General features: G+C 40.0%; 1 protein-coding gene across 2 annotated transcripts; it reads left to right on the top strand.

The window, feature by feature from the left end:
- The first annotated feature begins 1,067 nt into the window (after positions 1–1,067).
- Positions 1,068–19,347, top strand: postnb (periostin, osteoblast specific factor b). 2 transcript variants are annotated; one of them, XM_086035611.1, is made up of 22 exons: positions 1,068–1,189; positions 1,912–2,010; positions 6,352–6,416; positions 7,098–7,255; positions 7,840–8,004; positions 8,086–8,232; positions 10,338–10,479; positions 11,265–11,477; positions 11,805–11,939; positions 12,456–12,604; positions 12,686–12,822; positions 13,263–13,393; positions 13,474–13,604; positions 13,769–13,871; positions 14,004–14,071; positions 14,639–14,684; positions 14,798–14,824; positions 15,768–15,920; positions 16,232–16,279; positions 16,390–16,452; positions 16,537–16,575; positions 18,781–19,347. In XM_086035611.1, the coding sequence occupies exons 1-22, from the start codon at positions 1,068–1,070 to the stop codon at positions 18,807–18,809; spliced, it is 2,370 nt and encodes a 789-aa protein (XP_085891737.1). In that variant the 3' UTR covers positions 18,810–19,347. The 2 variants fall into 2 exon arrangements, with proteins under 2 accessions (XP_085891737.1, XP_085891738.1); XM_086035612.1 differs by lacking the exon at positions 16,537–16,575.
- Positions 19,348–26,710: the final 7,363 nt, after the last annotated feature.

Here is a 26,710-nt window from a genome sequence, read left to right on the forward strand (position 1 = left end):
CAAGAATAATAGCTTCGTGTTCACGCAAACAAGCCCAGAGTTCACACTGGTAAGTACATTTGTGAGGATATTGAGAGAAGATCATTATTATTTCAGTACACATAACTATTGTGTCACTTTTGTGGTGTACCTTGATGTTTTTCTCAGAGAAGTCAGAGATGTCCCTTGGCTCAAAAAAGGTTGGGAATCGCTGACCAAGTATGACCATATACTGCGGTTGATAAACAAACAGTCCTTCTCACCACCAGGTGGCGCATACACACAACATTGTGCAAGAAAAGCAGCAGTCCTGCAGTGTGCACTATTTATGCATGCTCCAGCCATGCCCACTACAATATAGCCTATGTACTTTAGCCATTTGAACAATGCTACAGAGAATTACATTGTCGTACATGAGTCCAATACAACTAGAAATAATACTAACAAACGCATTGTGTGTCTTTGAATTGTGCTGTGATCTTACTGAGGGTAAACAAGATAAACAGAGTTTTATTCTTGCTCTTAATCATATGTAATATAAAAAAATCTGCCTTTTGCACAGACAGTAATGCTGCTTTACAATGTAACAGTGTGTTATTATTGTGATTGCACATCCCAGAACAACATCATCCTATGAGCTGTTTCTAATACAAAGTATTTTGGTTACCTCATTTCACTCCATGGAAGAGATTGTGCAGGTGTGCCTAATAAAGTGTCAGTGACTGTATTTTGTCATTTAAAATAAAGGAGAAAAAAATGTTGATTCAAAAACAACTGTCAACGACACATATTTAAAAAGCACCTTTTGAAGTTGTGTTCAAGGTCCCATTTGAAAAATATATAAACAATATAAACAAACTGGATAATTACTTTATGTGTTATGAAGAACACTTAAGGAAATACTTTTAAAAAAAGAGAGAGGCCCTGTGTGTATTCTCTGAGTTTCCTGGTAGTACTTGTGCGTAATGTTGCCATCCTCCTGCAAGAGCAAGAGGCGAGTGTGCGCGGACAGTCATATATAAACTCCCACTCTGAGTGGAGCCCTCTTCACTTTGGCTGTGGAAGGGCTACAAGCCAGCAATCCAGGGATGAAGCTCCTCTTTGCAGTCACCTTTGCACTCTTTGTGCTCTCGTCCTTGTTGGACGGGGCACACTCGTCGGCCTACGACAAGATCGTGGCGCACAGTCGCATCCGGGCCAGGAACCAAGGGTAAGAAATGAATTTATTTGCCTATATATGATTATTGTATATCTAATGTCATTCCATTGTGAGTGCAGGATGAATACCCGTATTGGTACTTGCTGTTTTTTTTCCAAATAAATGCATAGTAAATTTGAATATCATCAGTCATATTTTGACAAAATATAGATTTTGTCAAAATATGACAAAATATGCCAGGAATATCTCCTCAGGATGCTGGTCACCTGTGCTAAGATCATCTGCATCCTTAATTAAATAGATCATTCAATTCTATGCCTGAAATGAAATGATTAATACATATAATATTATGAAAACGCGGTTCAGTTTTTCGTGTTTTATGAAAAAAAAAACAGTAAAAAATGACATAAGCCATTATATTGTAGATAAAGTGTATTCTTTTCATATTAAACCTGGTATGGTGTATTTTAGGTTTCCACAGTCCGCAAGCTATAAAATTAATCAAATGAAATCATGAAATATTTCACTCTGTGAATGTAAGATAATTGCTTGTTGACAAAGCTGTCTTTTGCAAATAATATAGTGCATCAGATTGGATATTGCAACCTTTGTAGTAAATATGGCATAACAAATTAATCTGTACAGTAAGATGACTTACACAGTTCACTTCATGGTGACATATGAATGATTTTAAGCCTTTCTATTAAAATTTTTTCTTGAGCGTTCATAGACTGACTCATGTTTCCTTCCCCCCCATTGTCGACGCACCTCAGGCCCAATGTGTGCGCCTTGCAGCAAGTCATGGGGACTAAGAAGAAGTACTTCAGCACTTGTCGCAATTGGTACCAAGGCGCCATCTGTGGGAAGAAAGCGTGAGTAGTTTTGAGTGCTCATTTCTTGATTTTGAGTGAAGTCGATGAATACGATGAGAAGAGCGCCATTAAACTGTTATCTCACAATTACAGTGACCAAAGTAAGTATGGTTTTTGGTATCATGAAGATAGACTGAGCCCACAAAAAGTGGAAAAATGTGAATTATTGTCACCTATCCACAAAGGTGTAGAATTGCCTGTATAAAAAATTTAAACCTTGAAATTATGATCCCAAAACAGTTTATTATAAGTTCAAATTCATCTACAGATCACCATTAAAATGAAGCGCCTTACAAATGATTTGATTTACGTGCGCAATGCGGCAAAGACTTGCACTAACAACCCAGGCTAAACTTAGCTCCTCCCCAACATGCAAAGCTTGTCACGCAGTCCAGATGCATCGCTTCTATATACTTCCTTGACTACTATGTGCTACTTTACGATTAGAAAAGGCTTTGACTCCATCTTGCGGCATTTCAGAAAGAACACACTAAAGGCGAATAAGTGCAATTTTAGCTTGGGATATGTTCAACAGAAAAGAAAACACAAATAGATGACATCATGAAGTGCGAAGAACATTATTTCTAAGAACATTATTTTTAAGAACATTTATTTTAAGATCCAAAACAAGCATATGGGATTTGGATTGTGTTCTTCTGTCATCCAGTACAGTATAGTCATTCACACCTTTTGGGTGACTCGTTAGACATATGTTTCCAATGCATGTGCATTTATCTTTAGTGTCATCTTTTGAGTGTAGTATTTTTTCTGGGAAACAAGACATTTTCCACCCTGAGAGACATCTGTTAGGCCACTTAAGGATGAAACGGTTTCATCACATTCAAACGGGTCCTGAAACTCTTTGTAGTCTTTGCAATAATGAACAGTCTTGTTCATTTGATTTTGGAGGGTGGCCAGTGGCCACTGTTTGAGTGTCAGTGTGGTGAACCACAGACTCCAGGATGTGGCTCGGAATTGCTGACACTATTCATGAATGGAAAAGCTTGCCGTTTACTCCAACTGCACAGTTTAGTTTTTCTCTCGCTCTCTTGCCATATCTGGCTTCTCAGCACTTTTGTGTTAAAACATGGATGGGAGCCATGTTTTTCCTTTTTTTTTTTTGGAGGGGAGGAGGGGGGGGGTCATTCATCTCTCTATTCAACCCTCACCCTCCAACACAAACACTCTCCATGCCCACCATGCTTGTGTGGGTTCCACCATTCAGCATGACGGCTTCATCATGAACTGTTTAGATTTGCTTTGCCAAAGAAAACACGGGTTTAAAAAACAAATATTTGCATTTTTTTTTAACATGTAAAAATGATAACCACCATTAAACACAGTCCATAGTTCATATAACACAAAGGAACAAAAATAAAAGGGAGAAAAACACAACAAAAATTGAAATACTTAAAATCAATATTTAAATATCAAAAAGTAGCTTGATTAGAGAGTTAAATGAATAGAACTATATAGAGCAATGCAACTCTATGTCAATGCAAACGACAACGCCAATAATAAATACATGGTGAAACAAATATCTCACTGATATTGTCAGTTAACATTGAGGATTATTGTTGTCATGAAGCCAGAATTATTTTGATATAATTTTGATGTATCAACTCTTATATGTTGTTCCCTTCATTATGTGGCCAGTGGGTGTATGTAATGAAGCATGTATGAAAAAGCTCCACTTAGTGTGACATTCGAGGCTTCTCATTTACTTCATGCAACACTACAATTGCTTCTGGATAAAAATGTGATCTATACAGAAACACAGCATTTTATTCTTACAAGAAAACAATTCCATGTGCATTTTCCTCACATTTGGCCTTCAAAAGCAACTTCCCATCTTCATCTAGCGGCATTTCAGAAGAGGAATGCAGTCTCGGGGAGAATATATACTATTTGACCAATTTGCCGTGAATTTCAGGGGAACCGTTTCTTTTTTTGAGGCTACGCTGATGAGTCAAAAGTTTCCGAATGCTTGGCCAGACACAATCCCTCTGTGTGGGAGAGCAACGTAGAAACCTTTTTCTTTCTGTTCATTTTTTTTTCTTTTAAATATGCTGAATGTGCCCTGACTGGGCTACTGTGTGATCTCATCGCAGTGTCTTCAAGTCTCATACAAACCACAAATTAGCATTAATAATATGGGTGACTTTACAGTCTAATAAGATTTTTATTTCAAGATTAGAGCCTCGTCTTTGATCAGAATGTCAAGCATACAGTACCAGGCAATTAGAATGTGAAAAAACCACACCAATAAAATCCCATTAATTGTGACATTTAATTTGGTAGTATGAGTTTTAAACCACATTTTTAGATAAAAACAGGTTATTTATTGTGAGATAGATAGATAGATAGATAGATAGATAGATAGATAGATAGATAGATAGATAGATAGATAGATAGATAGATAGATATCACAAACACATATAAGGTCATTCATTATTAATACATATATTTTACAAATGTTTGAACTTTAACTAGATAGATGTCCCCTTGTCCTAAAGTGTTTTTCTTAAATGAGGGTTGGCCACATTTTGTGTTTTTGTCATCTGACTGCATACTGCATTCAAGCCAACATCTTTCCTTTATCTAATGATTCAAGCATGCAGCATTTTTGGAGTGTTTTGTCCTCCAAAATGCCTGCATGTGCACAGGCTCACTATTGTTGCCCAGTTACAAGTGCAGGTGACTCACATATGGAGCTTTTTCCCCTCATTTGTTTTGCAGCTTTCACATGGAGGATTATTATTTTTTCTACATGGATATTTGGTCATAGATTGTTCTCTCTTAAGTTTATTTGATTAGGTCATTGAAATTTTATTTACAAGAGTAAGCAACAGAGCAGAATCTGAGCTATAACCATGTATACTGTATGTTCCTACCATATATATTTATACGTATTTAACTGTGGTGTTCTTATGGCTCCTTTTTAATGTTGCATATGTAGCGCATCCCCAAATGTTTCTAAAAGTGGAAACGAGGTTCAAACATGTTCATACCTGTGGACGCGAAAAGTATAGCAGTGTTTATATCCAGCAGCTGCACTTTTTAAAATTATTATCATCATTATTATTGTCCTCCTCCTGCCACCCTGGGTGATCTGCTGCAATTCAATTGCATCTCCAGTGGCAAACATACATGTTCAAGACAGTGTTTGCTTAGAAACAAGCAACGCAACATCACCTGAACCCCCGTTCATTGAGGGGATACATACCACACCTACCCGCAATACGTAAAAATCTGCTTTATACAGCGATCATAAAAATCAGTTTTACCCCTCCATATGCTTTAAACATATTCAAACACACTTTGTAATCACAAACATTTGAAAACAACAAAAATAGAAGCACAAAATATATACTTCATTGCTGTCCTGTGAAAAACTCAGATGATTTTTTTTTAATTTGTTTATTTTTACGTGAATGGGGTTCATGCATTATAGACATCCCATCAATGTGAACATTTAAAAAAAAGTCCACGTTAAACAACAACAAAAAAAATGGCTGACGACAACGATAAGACTGTACATCATGTGTCTCTGTTTTACAGTAAGGTACCGACATAGGCGTATGACATTTTGGGCGCACAATCAACTAGTTTGTCCAATGGTGTAAGAATGCATGATCACATAGCAAAAGATGGCGCTCGTAGTCACCACCGTACTTAGCATTTTTCTATTTCCAATAAGTATTTTTCATAGAAATATTTACTGTAATTATGACTTTGCAACTTTGTTATCATATCATGATAATATATTATGGCACATTCTGACTTATGGAAAAATTCAGGTTACGCCTGACATGCTGTGTTGTATAAGACAAGTCATTCTTCTATTCTCTCGCATTTGGGATCATTCCTGTGCAATTGCTAAGAGAATGGCAATCGCTACTTTTTTATGTTGGAAACCCGCAATACTTTTAGTTCAATAGTTTCCATAGAAGAGACGATAAAGGGTCTTTGTGCTGACCAAAATGTTCTGAAATCCAACATTGAGTACACTGCATTTTGTGTGCCAAAATGAGGTTAACCAAATGACAAGCAACAACCAAACTGATTGTGAGCCTTAAAATGGAGCACTCTCTGTAATATAAATCTGCTATTTTAATGTTAGCTTAATCCAGGAGGCAGCTTTCCCATTAGCTTTTGGAGCAAGACGCTAGACCACGTGGCATCTTTTGGTACCGAAGGAGACAAACGGTCACATCTGGAAACACTGTGACAGTGCTGTCGGTAGCCAGATATAACATATAATCCGACAGTGCTTGTAGTCAACCTTTTAAAGGATTTTCTACCTAGCTGAGGTTTATAATGTGCTTGTTTCACTTACAGGATGGTCCTTTACGAGTGCTGCCCAGGATACATGAAGCTGGATGGAATGCGCGGTTGCCCTGCAGGTGTGTGGCATTTCCCGACTTAAGTCGGAGTCAATTTATAAAAGTTGTATTTGGGCATATCTTCCAAACTCAGCGAGCAGCAGCTTGTTATTACCGTACTCTGGAAAGAGATGATCTAACATGTTGCTGACACATGTTCTTTAGGGTACATAGAAAAATTAGGCTAGCTGTGAACCATTTCAACCTCCAGTTTTACCTAGTGGAAGTAACGACAATGAAATCTGTTATTCAGCATTCCTAAAATTTAACAATGAGCTGCTATATTTCTATGTTCAAACAATAAAAACACTTTCTCAACTTTAATTATGCATGAGGCGTGCATAATAAAAGTATCGTTTATCGACTGGCGCAACCAATAAAATACACTAACCACTAATGTAGAAATAAAATGTAGCAACTAACCAGTCAGTGGCTAGCTTGCGCCTAGCGCTATTAGCGGTCCACTGATTGTTGTAAATTTGACATCACAAGTCATGGATATTAATGGCTAGTAAATATTTAAGTATATACATATTGTCCACTTTATGTTAAGTAAAGGCTCCAGCTCTCCCGCCACCCTAATGTGGCACCCTAAAGCACAATATAAAATTGATGGATGGATGTTGGTCTTTATCCAAATCGTCCGACCTTTGAGATGTTTTGTAATTCTGAGGCATCTCTGATTTCCATCCCAACCCACAGTGGCCCCGATCGACCATGTGTATGGCACGCTGGGCATGGTGAAGGCCCATTCCACCCAAAGATACGCTGACATTTCCAAGCTTAGGGCTGAGATCGAGGGATCCGGCTCATACACCTTGTTTGCGCCCAGCAATGACGCCTGGGAGCTTTTGGATGAGGTGAGGTTTTGATACATTTAAATCATGTTACATGTTGCACTTTACTGTTTAAAAGCAAGCTAGTGTTGTACTGACTATGCTCTGCTTACATTGTGAACTGAGTAACAAAAGATGTAAAATTAGCTAATGTCAAAACCACTAGAAAATGCACCTTACTTGTATGTATTTTCTTCAGATTAGAATGGGAATTTTTGAACGCCAAAAGGTGGTGGTTTAAGGCAGGGACAAGAACTCATTCGCCCTGACTCACCCCATTGATGGCGAATATCATGCTTCTCCGAATCTGTTAATACCCTAAGATCTTGATCAGTCAAGACCTTAGTTGAGTTTACTTCCCTCTATCAATGTCTTTTTTTATGTTGTGCCGCTATCTGCGGAGGTTGAAAAAATTAGCGAGTGTAATTTGACAAAAGTAAGGAGCGGAAAGTACACACATTTGTTTTCGAATGTGTAGTGTAATAAATACCCAATTGAAGTACAGATTCCCGGAAAATCTACTTAAGTACAGCTAAAGCATTTGTACTTGGTTACTTTCTACTCCTGCTTATACTGCATTTTTCATCTTATTCTTTCTCCTGTGGCAGACCATGCGGGCTGCGCTAGTCAGCAATGTCAACATTGAGCTATACAATGCCCTGCATTATCACATGGTAAACAAGCGCCTCCTGACCAAAGACTTACGCAATGGCATGACAGTCACGTCCATGTACAACGACCTGGGTCTGCTCATCAATCACTACTCCAACGGGGTGAGCACCATCATCATTTAGCACAGGCCGTCGCTTGACCTCATGGGTGTCACATGTTATAAACCGTGTGTTGCCCGACAGGTGGTGACGGTCAATTGTGCCAGGATCATCCACGGCAACCAGGTGGCTACCAACGGCGTCGTCCACGTGATCGACCGCGTCATCAGCGCTGTCGGAACCTCCATTCAGGATGTTATCGAGGTTGATGATGACCTGACAACGCTGAATGTGAGTTGTAGTCAGTGGCGGGTCTGGCTGGGCTTTCTGTGAGGTTTTACCCGACTTAATCCAAATTCAAATACCACCACTATTCTGTCGCAAATCTTTGATGCTGTACAAAAATGCAATATAACACAGCACAACTATACACACACAACACACACCCGTGTCAAGTACATCATCAGGAGCAGTTCAGATCAATATTTATCCAATAACATAACAAAAACATCAACAATTAAAAAAAAAAAGCACCAGAGATGCTGAGTATTACAGATGTGATTTACTAATCAAACTTGTCTTGCTCTGACCAACCTATGAGAGGATGTAAAAATGCTGACGTGAGGCGAATTTGAACTCTGACTTATTAAAGAATATACAATCCCATTGGTAATCTAATTTATATTACATGAGCATTATGGATTCTGAAGGCCCTGGGCAGATTAGATTGACACAGCAGCAGATTGAGGCTGAAATTTGACATCCACATACACACCCGTGGAAGCAGAGCGGCCAAGAGTAATGCTGAAAAATGAAGCAAATAGACAGTATTATGAACACGATTTAATGGAACAAATAATTTAGAGAAGAGAGAAGAGGCCCTGGTCATCCTGACTGCCAACTATTTGTATTAGCAGTGCATAGGGTTGCCAACTGTCGGGACATCCCATATTTTGGGCTGATTTGGTTTGTCCTATACGGGACCTTAAATGTCCCGTATATTGACTATCAACCCTTACAAATACAGAAAACTGCAATCTACTGATCCTTTAATATAAGATGCTTTTAGTAAAGCTTTGGATGGCGATCGATTCTCAATAACGACGGACACAGACGGGTTGGCAGCTCAATGTCTTTTACTTGTATACTTGCTCGAACATACATTGCTGGTTCTTAAACAGTGATAGCACATTACAGCGCTCCTAATTGAGACTCTCGGTACTACACATGACAGATCCTAGATCAGATAAAGCGTCAATCTCAGAGCAAGCGGCAATAACTCCACCTGTCATGTAAGGACTTCTCTCTGGCTGCGCAAAATGACAGAAGACTTTTGAGTCAGTCAAAAGCAGCCAGAAATATCCATAGAAAAAATAAATTTGGTGAGTCACACTCCTCTTTTACATTTCAGATTTCTTACACCCATTTTTTGATGAAAAGAGCCAAATTGTGGTTTCATATGAGGTGACATATCGTCGCTGTGCTGTGAAAAACAATGTCCATTTTATCGTATTTTTACGTGAATGTGGTTTCAGCATTAACGTGAAAATTAGAAAAAAAAATCAAAAATTCATACATCATGCCCACGCCCACACCACCGTGGCACAGTGCACCTGTCCCTTATTTAGGAGTGAGAAAGTTGGCAACCCTAGTAGTGCATGTACAGTATGTTGATCCAATCGTACCCTTAAAAGGGATGTAATGGTTTGTTTGCCGATAAACCGTGCCATTTTAAAATGAGTAGTGTTAGTGGTGCAGTAGATGCTCCTTTATATTCTGTGACATAGCAGAGTTTATTGAATACATAGTGACATAACTAAACAGATGAAATCTTCGGTTTAGAAGCTTGCGTCTTTTCCCCATGCAAAGGAGAATAACTTGTTGAAGCCATGCTTTTACAGTGCACTCTGCTTATTTTTTGGTATGTTGGAGCATACCGGATTATCCAGTTGATTATCAGAGTTATCAAGAAACACCAGTTCTGCTCCATTTTCAGTTTATTGGTGTTGATATATTTGTGTATAGCAATCTTTCTTCCTGTTTACATTTTTGTGATGAATAAGAGACAAGGTCAGTGTTACATGTTTTGCTGTGATGCATTTTGGGAACTTGCATGCATGGAAATTTATTTTGGTTGCTGTCTCAATTTCTAATGTGTAAAAAGACCATATAGTTACTGATTTTAATCAAAATAATACATATTACAATACTCTATGTGCATATATCTGTCATCTCATTCGTTTTTTTTTCCTCAAAGCAAGATCTTGATCATATCTAAAACCATGATCATTTTGGTCAAAAGACTCTTGATGTAAAATGTTCATTCTGTTTCATCTTTAGTCTTTGTCAAGTAATGTTCCCTGTTAAACTTTACCCTATTGCTTCCTTGAATCCAGGATATTGCCCAGAACTCCGGATTGTTGGACAAGCTGGGTCAGCCCGGACATTTCACTCTCTTTGCCCCCACCAACGAAGCCTTTGCCAAGCTTGGAGGCGACGTGCTGGAGAGGCTCCAGAGCGACAAGCAGGTCCTCCAAGGTACACCACATGTTTGCTCTCAGGGATGATGAATCGTTCCCAGACATCTCTCAGTGCCGCATGACAGTCTACAACCATAACACAAAGTGTCTTTGTCGTTAAAAGGTGAAGGTACCACCATAGATATGCATAATTTAAAATTCTCAGGCTTTGTGTTTGCTTGACTTTTTGGTCACAAGTTCAATCGGCTCCAACTGGAAACAGCTGAAACCGCAATTTTCTGTGCAATGAGTCTGGAACATGGACAAACTTTGGCAAGCCACGCATAACAAAGTTTAGTGGGGAATAAAAAACAAAATTAGTCTCCACTTTCAAATCGCGCATGTAATCGTGAATGGAAAGTCAACAGATGAAAGAGAATATCTGACAATGTAATGGGATCACACGTTTACGCTGATAAAGCCCTTTTGCGAGGTAGCAAATCCTATTTTGTTGAGCTGTTTGTTGAACTATCCTAAAATTTCAACTCGGTGATGTTGTTCTTGTCTGCAGCAACAAAAATCAGCTTTCGCTGGAAGCAGTAGTTACACAAAGTAGGCTGGTCAACCTCAAATATTTTATACGCTGATGATGTCAGATCACACAATCCCACACAAAGTTAAACAGAACCGTGGCAGAATCCCAAGTGGTTATCCTCAAGGCCCCAAAGGATCCAAGGGTCTTCTGGTTCCCGAGAGCTTCTATTTGCAGTGTAACATGAGATCTAGCACCAAGCCACCCAAGCAGCAAACAAGCCAATTAAACAATGCGACTACATTCATTACAGACTTGTCTTTGTTTTGCAGCTCTTCTTAATTTCCACCTCCTGGACTCGGTGCAATGCTCTGAGGCCATCATGGCTGGAACCTCTTATGAGACCCTGGAGGGCAACAACATTGTAATTGGTTGTGACGGTGAGAGCTTGACCATCAACGGCATTAAGATGGTGCGCAAGAAGGACATTGTAACAACCAATGGAGTCATCCACCTCATTGACCAAGTTCTCATGCCAGACTCAGGTTAGATCTGCCTTCGCTCTTCCTCCCATCTTCACTGATTTATGACTTACCAACAGACAACTATGCCTCAATCAAAACCAAGTGCAGTGTAAAAATAATTAGTCCCATCGTCAAACCTAACATATCCGTGTGTCCTATGATTTTCTAAATACTACATATGAATCCTGTATGCCAGAAAACTGATTAAGAGTTGCTTCCAGAAGACCTACGTCTTATAAACCCAACCCCAACTGAAACCCCAACCGAAACCTAACATTAGTCCTATCGTTTTGTAAATGCCAATATGACCCCGTTTTAACTGTTTAGGGATACTGTCTGCTTTTTAAGCCAAACAGGTGATGGAATTGGTGGGAAGTTCCCAGTCCACCTTTGGCGACATGGTGTCCGAGCTGGGCCTCTCTGCCGCCATGAGGCCTGAGGCCGAGTACACACTCCTGGCCCCCCTCAACACCGCCTTCAACGGTAAGCAACACACTGCCCAATCCGATGCGTCATAAAATTCTGTGTTCTCCCACTCAGGATGAAACTAAGAGGAAGCTCTGGTGTTGTATTTGTCAAATGAGTATAACAGTCAATGGGGACTGGAAACTTATATCGTTTTTGGAGCTAGGAATTCACAGAGCGCCAGAAGCTGGAGATAACAGGAACCTCGTGCTTGCTCTGTAAATTCTTCTCGTAGTGGAGACAACATGATTTGTAGCATAATGCACACACCGTCCATCCCCTAAGCTTGAGCTTGTGGTGTAAGTCATTCATAGCCACTGTGCCATTGCACATCCATGATCCGTATTGTGATATGACCTGCAACAGTTAAGGGATGACCACACTGTCTACGCCTGCACAATAAAATGGGTGTATAAAATAAATCACTTTACATAGAATTGTATGCTTTTAAGAATTGCTATTAATTCAGGTAAGTGTTTACAGTGTTGAACAACTGCACCTTACTGACAGCTGTTTCTATGTTTTCGCTGCAAGATGAGGTGATGTCCATGGATCAGAGAATGCTTAAGTTTATCCTGGAGAACCACATCCTGAAGAAAAAGATCATCCTTGGACAGCTGTACAATGGGCAGACACTAGAGACTATCGGCGGAAAGTCCCTGAGGGTCTTCATCTATCGCACCGTGAGTCTTCCTCCTTGAAAACCATCAAGCTTTGTGCGAATGAGCTGTGATCTTGACTGCTTAGTCTCTGTTCTTTTGCAGGCCGTGTGTATCGAGAACTCCTGCCTTATCAGAGGAAGCAAGGAGGGAAGCAATGGAGCGCTCCACCTCATGAGGGGCTTCATCAAACCGGCCGAAAATACCATGTACGAAATTCTGAGAGACAACGGCGAGTTCAAGTAAGTACAGCCATAGTCTTTATGAAAGCAGACCTTGGCATTAAGGTGCTGCGTTGCGTCACCCATTTAAACTGCAGTGTTTTAAATCTTTCCAGTAGTAGGCAAACCAAGGCAAGGCAAGTTTATTTGTATAGCACAAGACAACTCAAAGTGCTTTACATAAAACATCAAAAGCATTACAGAAAGAGGAATAAAACATTAAGAAAAACATTTAAAAAATCAAAATCAGAAAGAATAATTACATTAATATGATTAAAAGCAAGATAGATAAAAAAATAATGAAAAAATACCGTGCAGATTTCATGAGAACAGAAATGTTTTTAACCTGGATTTAAAGGTGTCTACATTTGATGAAAGTTTAGAAGCAACAACAGTATATCTATGCATATGAGAAAGAAATGTTGCAGTACTCCAGTGCCAAATCTCTCTCTGTGCTTTAGGATCTTTTTGTCTCTGATGGAAGATGCCGGATTGACTGACCTGCTGAGACAAGCGGGAGACTTCACATTATTCGCCCCTACCGACAAGGCTTTTGCCGGTTTAAAGGAGAGAGATTTCACACTGCTGAAGAGTAGGCCTCCTGCACACCTTGTATGAGCACACATAATGTGTTTCTAGCTGTTTATAACTCTTGCCTCTCTTTAAAATTAGGTGACATAAATGCTCTCAGAACTATCCTTCTCTACCACATCAATAATGGCATCTTCATTGGTGGCGGTTTGGAGACCGGAGTGACGAACCTTCTCAAGTCCCTGCAAGGCAGCAACCTCAAAGTGATGTTTGTGAGTAGAGTTACATGCACTTTTTAAAATTTTTTTAGTATTTCAAGCAGTTTTTGTGGTGCAATTGTCAAATGCCCTCAACTTACAGTAGTAAGCTGGTAGCTATTATGTGAGAAATCAACCGAGGTCTTGGGTTTGAGGTTTGTGGATACTGTCTTTGGCAGGCAAATGACACCATGCGAGTCAACTCGGTGCAAATCCCCGATTCGGACATCATGGCCACAAATGGAGTCATTCACTTTGTCAACCGACTCTTGTATCCTGCAGGTACAGTTTTCCACAAAATCTGTCAAGCTATGTGATGCAATCTCCGGCTCCCTCTAACACCCATTGTTGTTTTTTTTTATTTTTTATTATTTTATTTTTTTTTGTAATGAGAGTTTGTGCACTTTCACACAGATATACCCGTTGGAAGCCAGGACCTCCTTTCACTACTGAAGAGGCTCATTACTTACATACAGATTAAGGTTAGTCAGAAGCTCATGTCATTGTATACTACCTCAGAGATTTGAATATTGTTGGGTATGAAACATGTCCTTGAAAAGATTAACTAATGTAGTACCAATCTGCTGACTAGGTAAAGAAAATTTAAATTGGGTTTTGTCTGCTCACATAATACATGAGGAAAAACAGAACAAACATTGTGTATTGTGTGTGTTTGGATATGTTGTGGTCACCACCATATTGTAATTTTTTGTTTTGCTCATGACTGAATTTGTGTTGAAAGGAAACTTTCCATGTGTTTCACAATTTAACATTGTCCATGTGTCTCGTACCAATGCATGGTTTAAACTTCAGAGTAATTGGACAAAATATAGTATGCAAGTTCTTCGTTTGAAGGACCCCTGGAAACGACCAAAATGACTCTGAAATGTCTGTTTGAAAACAAATGGGTTCTTGAAACTTTTTGTAGTTAGGGTTACTCATGTTACACATGCCTCGCAAATGTCTAGTCACTAAATGAAATGGTGCTCTGTACAGCTTTACGTGTAATTTCAATTTGCACTAACAAACTTCCACTTTTGAATTTCCAGTACATTCCAGGCTTCAGATACCAGGAAATCCCCCTCACGTTTTTGAGTGAGTAGTAAAAGAACTTAAATTTAATGTACACTATTCATAACGAGTATCAAATCTTCCGAGAGAGCTTATGGACTGTCATTTAATGGTTTTCTATCTTCTGTTGTCATTAGAAAAGTTCATCACACGAGTTGTTGAAGGTACAGTGATGACGATTAAGCATTATCATGTGATTCCACATCAGAAAATTCTTTACACACGCACAAGCTTTGGCTAGCGACAGAGTTGCATGTACTGTGGTTTCATCTAGGGACTGACCAACCCTCATACAAAATAGTTTAGCGGTTAATGTGAAAACATAAATAACAGGCCTGGAGCAGGAAATTATTGAGTTCAAATCCTGTTTACACTCAACAGAAGTCAGATTTCAGGCAAGCTGTGACATGTTCATTACACATCACACATATCACTTCACTGAGATCAGTTAAATCCTGCTTAAATTATGAGTGACGGGCAAACCGGCATTTGAACCTATTCACCTCTATTTGCACTTTTTCATCAAGCCGTCAGTTACCGGAAAATCATCTTTTCAAACGAGAAGAGGTTTTCCATGGCATGTTTTCCTACTGACCACAAAGGGGAGTCCCTGGCCATGATGGAGTGCCCCTGACGAGTGACAAAAAAATTCACAGGCATCCCTGTCACATATAATGCACAAAACAGATGCCACTGGGTTTTTTGGGGGGGTGTTAAACAGATGTGCCCAATGATGTAATGGTTTCTTCCTTGGCACATGTTGCAGAGCTCTGCGGTGCACAAAGAAAAATTGCGTTGTAGGAGAGGTGGGGAACTGGAGTCAGATGACTTGTATCAAGTCAGACTCGGGCTGTCTCTCGTCTGTGCTGTAGTAGTTTACAAACAAAGAGACAAGAGATTTCTGTGAATAGCAATGCAAATTAAAGGTGCGAGCAGTGATGCAAAAAAAACAGTTGCGCAATTTAGCATCGCCTGTCTGTCTTGCATATACCACAAGCTTGAGTGAGGAATCCTCTAATGGTGAATCACAGTCTTTTTGTAGAAAGGTCGATTGGTCGTAATGCAGTAGTTGCCATTGTTTTTCATTTTGTCGTTTGGCTAATTTAGCTCCCGACGTGACCAAAGTGACGAGGGTCATCCATCAGGAACAGCCCATCACTAAGGTGACCAGAGTCATTGAAGGCCACCCGTCCATCACCAAGGTGACCAGAGTTATTGAAAGTGAACCTGCCATCACCAAAGTCACCAGAGTTGTCTCAGGCAAGTGTTTTAATGGGAGTAAAACCTGACAAATCTGCACAAAGTGACACTTTGATGAAACTGGGGAGGAATCACAGCATCTTCTGACTAGCCGTCATACTTTTCCTGACCCTTGAGCTGCCTTGTGATCGGAAATATATAATTTATACAGTCACTTGGAATGGGGGCTTATCTCTTTGATAAGCCGCATGCTGCTTCACCAAGATATTATTATTACCTGTGTCACATGTAGCAGCCTGTTCTGTAAATATCCATGACACACTCAAATGGTTGTAGATGACCTATTGTGTCATTGACTGTGTTGTTTCCAGGACCTCAGTATTCAGTCAACACTGGCACCTCCCACGTTGCCCTGGACGGTCAGTTAAACCATTTGACTAAGGGCCGTTACAATTGTCATGACCTTTATAAATGACGCTTTGCTCTAATTATAATCTTTTCTTTTTTCCTTTAATATCTAACCTCGCAGAGATCTCCGCCATGGAAACAGATAAAAATTTTGACAGCGACCAACTTGTGAAAATGATCAAAGGTGAGCGAGGAGTGACTGGTTTGTGCATGCTAGCAAGGGGTAAAACAGTGTTTGACCAGATGATGTTTGATTGCCTCCATATAGAAGGCGTTTCAAGGAGAAACCCTAACCGAAGAGTTTTAGGTAAAGCAATGATTCAGTCCGTGAATGCTGCTGCTGCAAAAAAAGCATTTAATAGAGATCAGCTTGCAAGCTGGTTGAATCTGCATTCAACTGTCCGTCAATCATCTTGTCTTTGAAGGAACAGTCTGAAACGTGTTTACTGCTGCTGTGTGTGGTTAATTCAGAAAAGATGAGAAGTAGGACATTTTGACTGCTTTCGTTTGTGAAACAAGCTACAGTATTTAACAAGGTTTTGCATGGAAATCGATTCTTTGCTGTATCAGCATATACTCAATATATTACAGTATTTGACCCTCTGGTTCAAAAGTCCTTAATGTTGCATATGTGGTGTATGAGTTAAGCAGCAAAATCCACCTGTTTCTAGCCATCTCTGGGGGTGGGCATTACTTGAGCCCTGATACAAGATGGACGGAGCATCACAGAAAAGTCTGATGAGAATCTAGAGCAAAAAAAAAAGTTGATCAGTGACGGAATGCTACTACTTCCCTGCTGAGGGTAATTTGAAGTCCTTGCCTCTCAGTGAAAAATGACAGATGTTCCTGTTAAATTTTAGGTTTCAGCATATATAATAATAATATAGCAGACAAGCAAGTTGCTACAAAAACAATCTTCCACCGCAAGGTCCATTAAGACGGCTGTCTCTGGTCTTTATTATGGTGTGTGGGACCCAATCACTGCCCCCAACCTAGACCTTCCGCAGCTGATGCAACATTGGGACAAATACATATGTTTTATAACAATTCAGATTTACGACTTTCAACTTGTTGGCATTGAAACGACAAACAAGAAGCTCCCGCCAGACAGCCTGGCTTAGCAGAACGTCTGGAAATGAAGTATACAGCCAGCTGCTAGGCAACAAAAAGCATCCAGCAGCACACTTTTCAGTTAATCCCTGGTATCCAGGAACCGTAACACAGTAAAACACGATCAAGGTTCGCATTTTTTCCCCATGTTTAGATGGATAAGGGTTAAGTCGTAACTTTAGGAGCATGGGAACCTGCAGAAATGTTGTAAATAATAACCATGTGATCGTTAATGATTGCAATTCAATAGTATGACTATGTGACTATGCTATGAAGAGATTTCACAAAATAATATTCTCAGTACACGTACGTTTCAAAAGAACGGTTGCACATCGCATCGCTTTACCACGGGCCAGGGGGGCGTTTTAATAGATAATATAAAGATGATGAGAATAATAATTTGTTGAATCAGTTGATTTGCACAATGACTCAGAGGGTTCAATGCACGCTGATAAGCGGAGTGCACAATACGGCTGCCTGTGCCTTGAGCATATCCACCAAAATCATGTTACACCACCTGTGCCACAACTTAGACCTGGTTCCACATGATCTAAAGTCTAGTCTACTTTTTTTCACCAAATTGTCAGGTGTGCCAAAGTCGTAAAATAGAAAACACCCTTGTTCCACCGGAGCGGCTAGCATGGCGTGCCAAACACGGTGAACTAGACTTGCCCCGGGACAAAATTGAAGATGCACTAGTTTTTACGTGAAGCACACATGTGCCTGTCTTTGAAATAAGAGCCCCTAAAGTCTAGTTTGTGTGCGTGCTCCCATCTCTCGCTCACTTGGAAGAGGGCAGGTATGGCCCACCACAATTGGTCGGCATACAGTGGAGGTCTCATACACACTGAAAAAAAAATCTTTAGATTTACTTAATTTGAACATGTACATCGGTTTCACATGTTTAAAATTATTCATGATAACTACCACCTTGAAATAAAAAAAAAACGTATACTGCTTGTCCTCATCAGGGTCCCGGGTAGGATAGAGCCTATTCTAGCTGATTATTCCTGGGCTAGAGAGATGACCATGTGTCATAGACATCAAAATAATGCATCAGAAAGTGAAAGACAGCTTCATCAAGAAATCATGTTTTTTTCCCCATCCCAACATGTCAAACTCTTTGTCTCTTTATGTGACCGCGCATGCATTCATGTTGTGCTGCCATGCTTGCTGCTGCTCTATTTGTACTAATGCTGTTCATTTAGCATCCTCCAGTGTCTATTGTGGTATCATTGTACTCACTCTCAGATAGCAGATCATTCCGTGCTCCTGCTTTTGCCAAATTTGATATTTCCATGAAAGAAATGTTGATGTACAGCCTCTAAACTTCCTCAAAAAAATTCCTCTAGCTTGGGAAAAATATGTATTCAAAATGTTCTTTTCCTTCTTGTCTTCCAAGCTGGCAGCAGGCGAAGAGGAAGAGACTGAGCCTGGACAAGGGGGAGTGACCAGAATTCAGGCAGCGAGACATCAAAGTACAGCAGTTTGAAAGTGGCTCGCTGACACAGGGACGCACTTTAAATGTCATTTCAAGTGTACTCTCGGTTCAAAAACGGTTCTGGTAAGCAATCTCAACAGCACTTTGAATGCATATCCACTTTAAGGGTCTCAAATGCAAACAAATGAACATTCTGGCTTGGCTTTAATACGAGCCATTAGGGGAGCAATAAACCCCCCCCCAAAAAAATAAAGACGGTTCAATCCTACACTTTTTCCCTGTGCCTTTGCCGGAGTCAAAGCAATGAAACTCAAGTAGATTTTGTAAATCCAAGCATGATAAATAAGTAGATAAATGATGTTTTCAGACCCCTAATTGCTCTTATCTCTCTGTCTTTTAAGTTGTTAAAAAAGTTTCATGCACATTTTTATGTGTCTCTCATTTCCAACAATGTATCCATCCAAATGCTTCCCTGCTTTCTGTCTTTTTCCAAACAATTTTCCAATAAAGTGCATTCTTTGACATAAACATGCCACTTTTGCCAAAAGGACACCTGACAATGATGGCCTTGCGTATTCCCCAAGTTTCTTAAAAGGTCTCGTATATCCAACGTTGAATCCTAATTATGCCTCTTTTGTCAATTTACAAGTTTTTCCAAGGACACGTGTTTAATAATGTTAAATTCTTCCTCCGGGGCCAAGTCATAATAATTGATGCCGGATGGAGAGCCTGGCCGTTTGCTTTGGTATGGTCTCAATAAGAAATTTTAAATAGAAAAACTGACTTTCATGTGTATCCAAACTGACTGGCGTCCAGGTCTGTGAGGTCTGCGTGCTTGCTTTGGGTGTTGAGAGTGTATTTTGGATGGAATTAATTAACAGCAAGTCCATTTGATTACGTGGGAAACTGTTTAAGGTGACTTTTCAATACAAAAAAGAAATCACAACTGAGTTAATGCAATGGTTAGTCTACATGTATGTAACCATAAAACTTCAAAATATACTCTAACAGTAGTATAGTGAGATTGAATGATAGTGGGCCAAGACATAAGCCCTGTGGAACTCTACACACATGATTGGGAGGTGTTACACTGGAGTCTGTTTTATAATTTGTCCGGCTGATTTTGATAGAAGATTCAAAAAGACTAAACGCACAAATGTACAATGAAAATGAGTAGGGCCCAGCTGATTATGGCTCTTCTAAGTTATGCAAGGAATTGACCTGGATGTCACTATTTTCAACACACGCTTATTTTATGCATTATACATTTTTTTTAATTAATCAGCAGATTAATAAGGAAACAGTATATTTTTCTGGCAAAATTTGTCACTGGCCTAAACAGTCGAGCCCTACAAATGAGTCTATTTCCTAAAAAAAACTTGCCTTGCTAGTTAAGATTATCACACACTTTTTGTTGGACTGTGACAAAACAAAAACAAAAAATAAATAGAATATTTTGAAAATCACCCCCAAAATAATTCTTGGATCTTTCATTTTTCAGCATACAATATAGAAATAAAATTAACATCAAAAATAAATAACAAATAATTATAAAAGTGCAAGTTAATACTAGTATTGACTATTATACAGACAAAGTAAGCACATTTTTTTCAAGCAGTCAAAAATATTACGGTACAAGCAGACACCCAAACTACATTTTCAATTAGCACATGAGGCTAACCAGCAGGCTAGCCACTCTCCTGCGTACAGTTGGTCAGAGTCTATCTGCAACCTGATCGCGCCGAAACATGGGAAATCACCTCAACCTTCTAATGTCACATCCATCACTGGTTACATGATGTTTTAAACACATGTGGGCAAAGGAAGTCCAATGAACAGCCGGTGTTGTGGCGAGTAAAGGAAATCCCACATTTCAGGACGCTTGAGCTAAACGTGACGAAATTTATGGCTAGCAACACCTCTTAAAAGGAATGTCACTGTTTTCTGCGTTGCTGCACTCACAAACCTTTGTGGTACTTGGCATGCAAAACATTGCCATGCATTCACTAAACTTTATACGTGCACGGCCTCTGACTTCATATGGGATGGATTCATTCAGCAACCACTCTTTGTACTCCTCCAACGCTGAGGATGGAGAAAAGATCAGTTAAAAGACCCGATGGCTATTCCATTTGGTTTGTGGGTTTGGGGTTTTTTCCGCACAACTCAGCAGTGTTGTTCCAATCAATGATTGAGTCATGGATTCAAATTTCTGTGTATGTGGCGCCTCCAATGCGATCTGACGCTTGCTGTTAAGTAAAACCAGACAGGCGACATGTTCGCTGGTACTCAAAACCTCAACAGGGGACCACCATAACTCAACTGAATTTATTAGCTCGCCTGCTATTTTAGTTCCTCTACAACGCCAAAAACGTTCATGGGTCAATTTAACCTGCTGCATATTTACTTTTGAAAAAAAAAATCATGTATTTTATTACAAACCAGGAATGAATGCACCGCGACACTATTACTACCTATTCAGTCAATATTTAATGCAACCACTGGAGTCACTCACACACAGAGAAAACAAAAGCAGCCAACAAAGCTACTAGAATGTACGTTGACAACATTTAAGCACATTAGCAGAAAACTTTAAAAACATTGAAAAGTAAAGTAAAAAAAGTGGGTTTCTATAATATATAAAATATAGATTGGTTGAGCGAACTCCCATGCACCCTCGAGTACCCTGTCAAGGGTGTTGAGCTGGTCCACTGTTACACGGCCAGGAGGAAAGCCACACTGCTCCTCCTGAATCTGAGATTCAACTTCCTGATGGACGCTCCTCTCCAGCACCCCTGAATAGGCTGGACCAGGGGAGGCTGAGGAGTGTGATCTCCCTATATATGTAACACACCCTCCAGTCCCACTTCTTAAAAAGGGGAACCCGTCTGCCAATCCAGAGGCACTGTTCCCGATGTCCATACGATGTTGCAGAGGCGTGTCAACCAGGACAGCCCTACAACATCCAGCACCTTTTGGAACTCTGGCCGAATCTCATCCACCCCCGGGGCTTTGCCACCTGGGAGTTTTTTGACAACCTCGGTTAATTCAACCTAGGGCTGTTCAATCTTGCCTAACAAGAAAATCCTGATTATTTTCTCTCAAACCCGATTTTACGATTACGATTTCTATGTAAAATGAAAAAAATAATGAAAAATGAAGTATTTTGAATGTCTTTTATTTAAACTTAATTTTTCTTTCTTTGAACTCAAAATGCCAGTCAATTCAACTTAACCAAGGCTGCATTCCGCTTGGCCAGCCAGTATCCATCAGCTGCCTCTGGAGTCCCACAGACCCAAAACGCTCAAAAGGACTCTTTCTTCAGCTTGATGGCATCCCTCACCGATGATGTCCACCAAAAAGTTTGGGGGATGTGGCCAATACAGGCACCAACCACCTTACGGCCACAGCTCCGTTCGGCCGCCGCAATCATGGAAGCACGGAACTTGGTCCACTCGGACTCATTGTCCACCTCCCCCCCTGGGATGTGGGCAAAGTGCTACTGGAGGTGGGAGTTTAAACTCTTCCCGACAGGAGATTCTGCCAGACGTTCCCAGCAAACCCTCAAAATATGTTTGGGTCTGCCAGGTCGGGCTGGCATCTTCCCCCATCATCGGAGCCAACACACCACCAGGTGGTGCTCAGTTTACAGCTCTGCCCCTCTCTTCACCCAATTGTTCAAAACATGTGATCAATTGTTATGGACAATCCATGACGAGCACAGAAGTCCAGCAACAGAACACCGCTCGGGTTGTGATCACGCCCCTACAGGTCTGACTTCAGCTCAGGTGCTTTAGATATGACAGTGAGTTCAAAGAAAATCAATAGGAAAGAGACCATTGGCAATCATCTTATATTACTAATAAATGTATTATGTATTTTAGTGGTGTATCTATCAGAGCGTCAAAGTAGGAAATTAAATGTCAGGAAAGAAAATTTGCTGGGGCTAAAAAGGGTTTAGCTGCCTTTGCTTGGCAACTGCGGAGAATCAAGCATGCAATGACTTGCGATGATATTCTGTCAGGCAGAGAACACTTGTTAGAGAATTTAATAACATTCCAACAAACCTCTGCCAATAATTATTTAAAAGTGATGTAAAATAAAATATAGTAAATTAGCTGTGAACATCTACTGTATGCTCTAGTGTCACAACAGCTGTGCCGTGTTTAGTAAATGCTTCCAGGTGCTACGTGGCAAACAACTCAGTCACTGATGTTGTATAATGGATCCCATTATATGGAAGGAACCATAACCATGGTAACTGTAGTGGAAATTCACTTCACATGTACCATGAGAAGTAATTTTTTTTTAGCTTATGTATGTATTTCATAGAAATATGGTAATCAAGGGTGTTTTCCGATCAAGGTTTTATGCCGCCGATTCTGTTGTGATCATCGATGAGTCAAATCGGCCGATACTGATTCAGATGCCGATCAAGGATGAGCTGCACATTTAAAAATTTTTGAGCTGCAAATAATGATTATTTTAATAATCGATTGTTCTGTCAAATTTTGGGGGGATTAATTGATAAATCACATTTTAGAAAAACATTCTATCCAAATGTCCATCCCTTTATTACACAGAGACAGGATATTATTTCACACTGACGGTGCAGAAAATGCACAAACATATATTATGATTCAGTGACTGGTTTGGTCTGTAACATGTGCCGAGTTGAAAAAGGGGTGAGGGGACACTACGCTGCACACAGGCTGGTGTCTAGGCCGCAGGCCACAAAGTACAAGCATCTGGTGATCAGTTTTTGTGACTGGCAATGCAAGGCACTGATCAACATATGCTGAGCATATACTAAATCATCCGGTCAACCATCAGAAGCCACTCGATCAGATCACCACTACTGGTGATAGCAGAGCTGGGCATCGCCTAACCACCACCGAGTCCCCGTCTGCATATTTAGACAACCCACGTGGTGCTAGTCCGTCCCTCGTCGGCGATAGCCGGTTGGCATTTAGAATGTAATCTTCATGTCACACGCAGGAGCGCACGCGCAGACACGTCGCCTTTATGGCCTTACATTCAAGCCTTTTAATCTGTTTTCTTGGTCAAATATATACACATAAGTCTTTGTTTTACAATTGGTACAATCCGAGCACCTAATGAAGTGTCCGATGTGTGTGGGTGTTTGTGTGTGTGTGTGTGTGTGTGTAGCCTCTTGGTCAGTGGTGTCCAAACAAAATGGCCACTCTGATGGAACACAGCTTGGCAAGCGTTAACATGTTTCACGGCGGGCGCGCGCTTCCTCGTGAGTCAGCGCTCAGGGAAAGACGTGATGCCAAGTGGCGGGCGTCCAGCGCGACGTTCAAACTGTTTATGCTACGTCCAAGTGTTATAAAGTTGTGTAAGACAGTGATATAACTTCTGTGAAGAACTATCATTTGCTTTTAATGTACTGCTATGACGACACTGCAGCTGCGGGAAGACGGAAGGCATTGAGACTGCCAAAGAAGTAGTTGGAATACAAGGAGGCCTCCTTGGGACGTTTTTGGGGAGACACACACTCTAAAAACAGTTGGGTCAAAAATAACTATTTTTGGGGAAAATTTGACCCAACTGTTAAAGGACCGACCCAGACTTGGGTCAATTTGAACCAAAAAATTGGGTTATTCAGTTTTGACCCAACTTTTAGGGTTAAATGAACACAACGAATTGGGTTATTCCATTTTGACCCAAAATTAAGGGTTAAATGAACACAACAAATTGGGTCAGAACAATGCAAATAATTGGGTTATTCCATTATTTTAGTCATTTATTTATTTCTTTTATTTATACTGCTAATTATACTGCCCCTTCCCCCAAAATGTATAACAAGTGAAAGTTAAAAAACTGCGTATTTATCTTCAGGCATATCACTCTTAATGTTGACATAACTTGAGTAACAGTAGGGGATGATGGACAAAAAATGGGCTTGATTTAGGAAGGGCAGATGTGGAATTTAGTAGGGCCCACTATTCAGCCCTCACACATGTGACATAGTCACAACTTAGGCAGCCAAATTTCATTTTACTCAATGTGGTGATATCTGTATGTTAACATGGCAGGGAGGTCATTGTTTGCTGTGCAGTCCTCAGTCGTCATGGTTTCATAAAGTAGAATGCATAAGTGTCCAGAATTTTGTTCAGCACATTCATGGTGTAAGTGAGAACAAATCTAAATTAAAAATGTTTAGAATTGTGTCAAATTCATATAATTTGTGGACTTTTTAGATATGAATTGAATGAATAAGACACCAACGGCAGTCTGCAAAATGGTGTCAGTGGCAATCACTCTGATTGGCTGTCAGCGAGGAAATGCAAATCAGTGCATGAGATTAGGGTTTATTTCAGTTCTATAAACCAAGCATTGCTTCCTTGCATTCATCACCAGACAACTGTCTCACACTTTCACACGGGCTGTGATGAGTTGTGGGTCCATCTTGAAAAGTGTGTTAATGTATATTGACCTCTTGAGGAGAGTTGCGCTCAACAGTTTAAAATCTCCAAGCAAGGTAACCAGAACCACTCTGCTAATCATAGAAATGTTCCTGTGGATTACAGTAAACACATAAACTTAATATGGAACATTATTTGGAGAACGCGCAGTTTTTGTGAAGTGTCACATCCTACAATAGAGGCAGACTAATGCCTTTTTTTTTTTTTTTTTTTACGATTCCAGCACTCGTCCTGTCCAACACATGCTCATTTACAAGGCAACTCGTTTTCAAAAGATTACAATGTGTGAAGTCCCAAAACAGTGTGATAAATGAAGAAATCAAAATGTCAAAAGTGTCATTGACTTCACCACGATGCTGCGTGTGTAGACGTATGTCGGTGGCTGTCATGGCCGTCAGTCATACTTAATTAAAGTGTACATCTCAGACCTGTGTATGGGCCTGTACGTTTGATTTTTGACCCAACATAAAACATTACTAGCATAAAACCCAATATATAGTTAATTTAAACCAACAATTGGGTTAATTTATAAGAAATAACCCAGAATTTTGACCCAGACAAACAATCCAAACATTGGTTTAATGAAATAACCCAACTGTTTTTAGAGTGCAAAGACGGGCACCCCACAGATGCAACTATTTGTATACAAATCACGAAGAAGTTCCAAATATATCCCCTTTTATGTATTGTATGACATTTGAGAATGTTAAAATGCCAATTAAAACAACCATATTTCTCAATTTGTAACAAGTTGTGTCACCGACTCGGAGGAATGGAAAATAAAACATGACTGGAAGAGCAGCATGATCAGTTCTGTGGATGTCAATCTTTTGAGTTTGCCATTATTTGTCCATGCCACTAAAGGTTTCTAAGGCAATGCTGATTTATGTCAAGTACAAACGGCATCGTAAGGAAGCCATTACAAAAACACACACAGTAACCGTTGGCGGCCATTCTGGATTTATGTCGACGTCAGAGTGTCCAAAGTGTATATGAGGAGGACTACATGTGCAGGCACATCAATCGAGGAAAACATGAAAAGATCATCGTCGTCCCGTCATCATGTTTGTCGAAACAGCAATCCTATATTTCCTAACGTGAAGCAAGAGGGAAATAACTGCTAAACGATGGATGCCATACTTCATTTTCCATCTCTCAGAGTCCATAAAAGCTGCCGACTTGGAAGTGGATATTTGGCTGGTTACAAAGGCACCAGAGGTTTATGCAGCCTTGGAAGTGCGTTTTAGGAGTCACTTAAGGTAATCACTACTGACGACTACAAAGCACTTTTATCAGATCAAACAGCACATGAATAGATCTTAGATACAATACAAAAAAAACAATACATTTAAAACCTAACTTGAAACCATAACCCATCAAAAGTTGTTGTTTTTTTTAACACCTAACTATGTTTTGAAACCCTAATTTCAAATCCTAACCCT

Source organism: Filicampus tigris, chromosome 7, assembly GCF_054856515.1.
Source record: "Filicampus tigris isolate MCC_2025a chromosome 7, RoL_Ftig_1.0, whole genome shotgun sequence".
NCBI classification, from domain to species: domain Eukaryota; kingdom Metazoa; phylum Chordata; class Actinopteri; order Syngnathiformes; family Syngnathidae; genus Filicampus; species Filicampus tigris.

Bases quoted from the DNA above. Each gene is read 5' to 3' on its own strand.
- postnb (XM_086035611.1), top strand. From the start codon at position 1,068: ATGAAGCTCCTCTTTGCAGTCACCTTTGCACTCTTTGTGCTCTCGTCC. The intron at 13,605-13,768 runs GTGAGTAGAGTT...TGTCTTTGGCAG, and splicing joins GCAACCTCAAAGTGATGTTT to GCAAATGACACCATGCGAGT. The intron at 16,280-16,389 runs GTCAGTTAAACC...CTAACCTCGCAG, and splicing joins CTCCCACGTTGCCCTGGACG to AGATCTCCGCCATGGAAACA.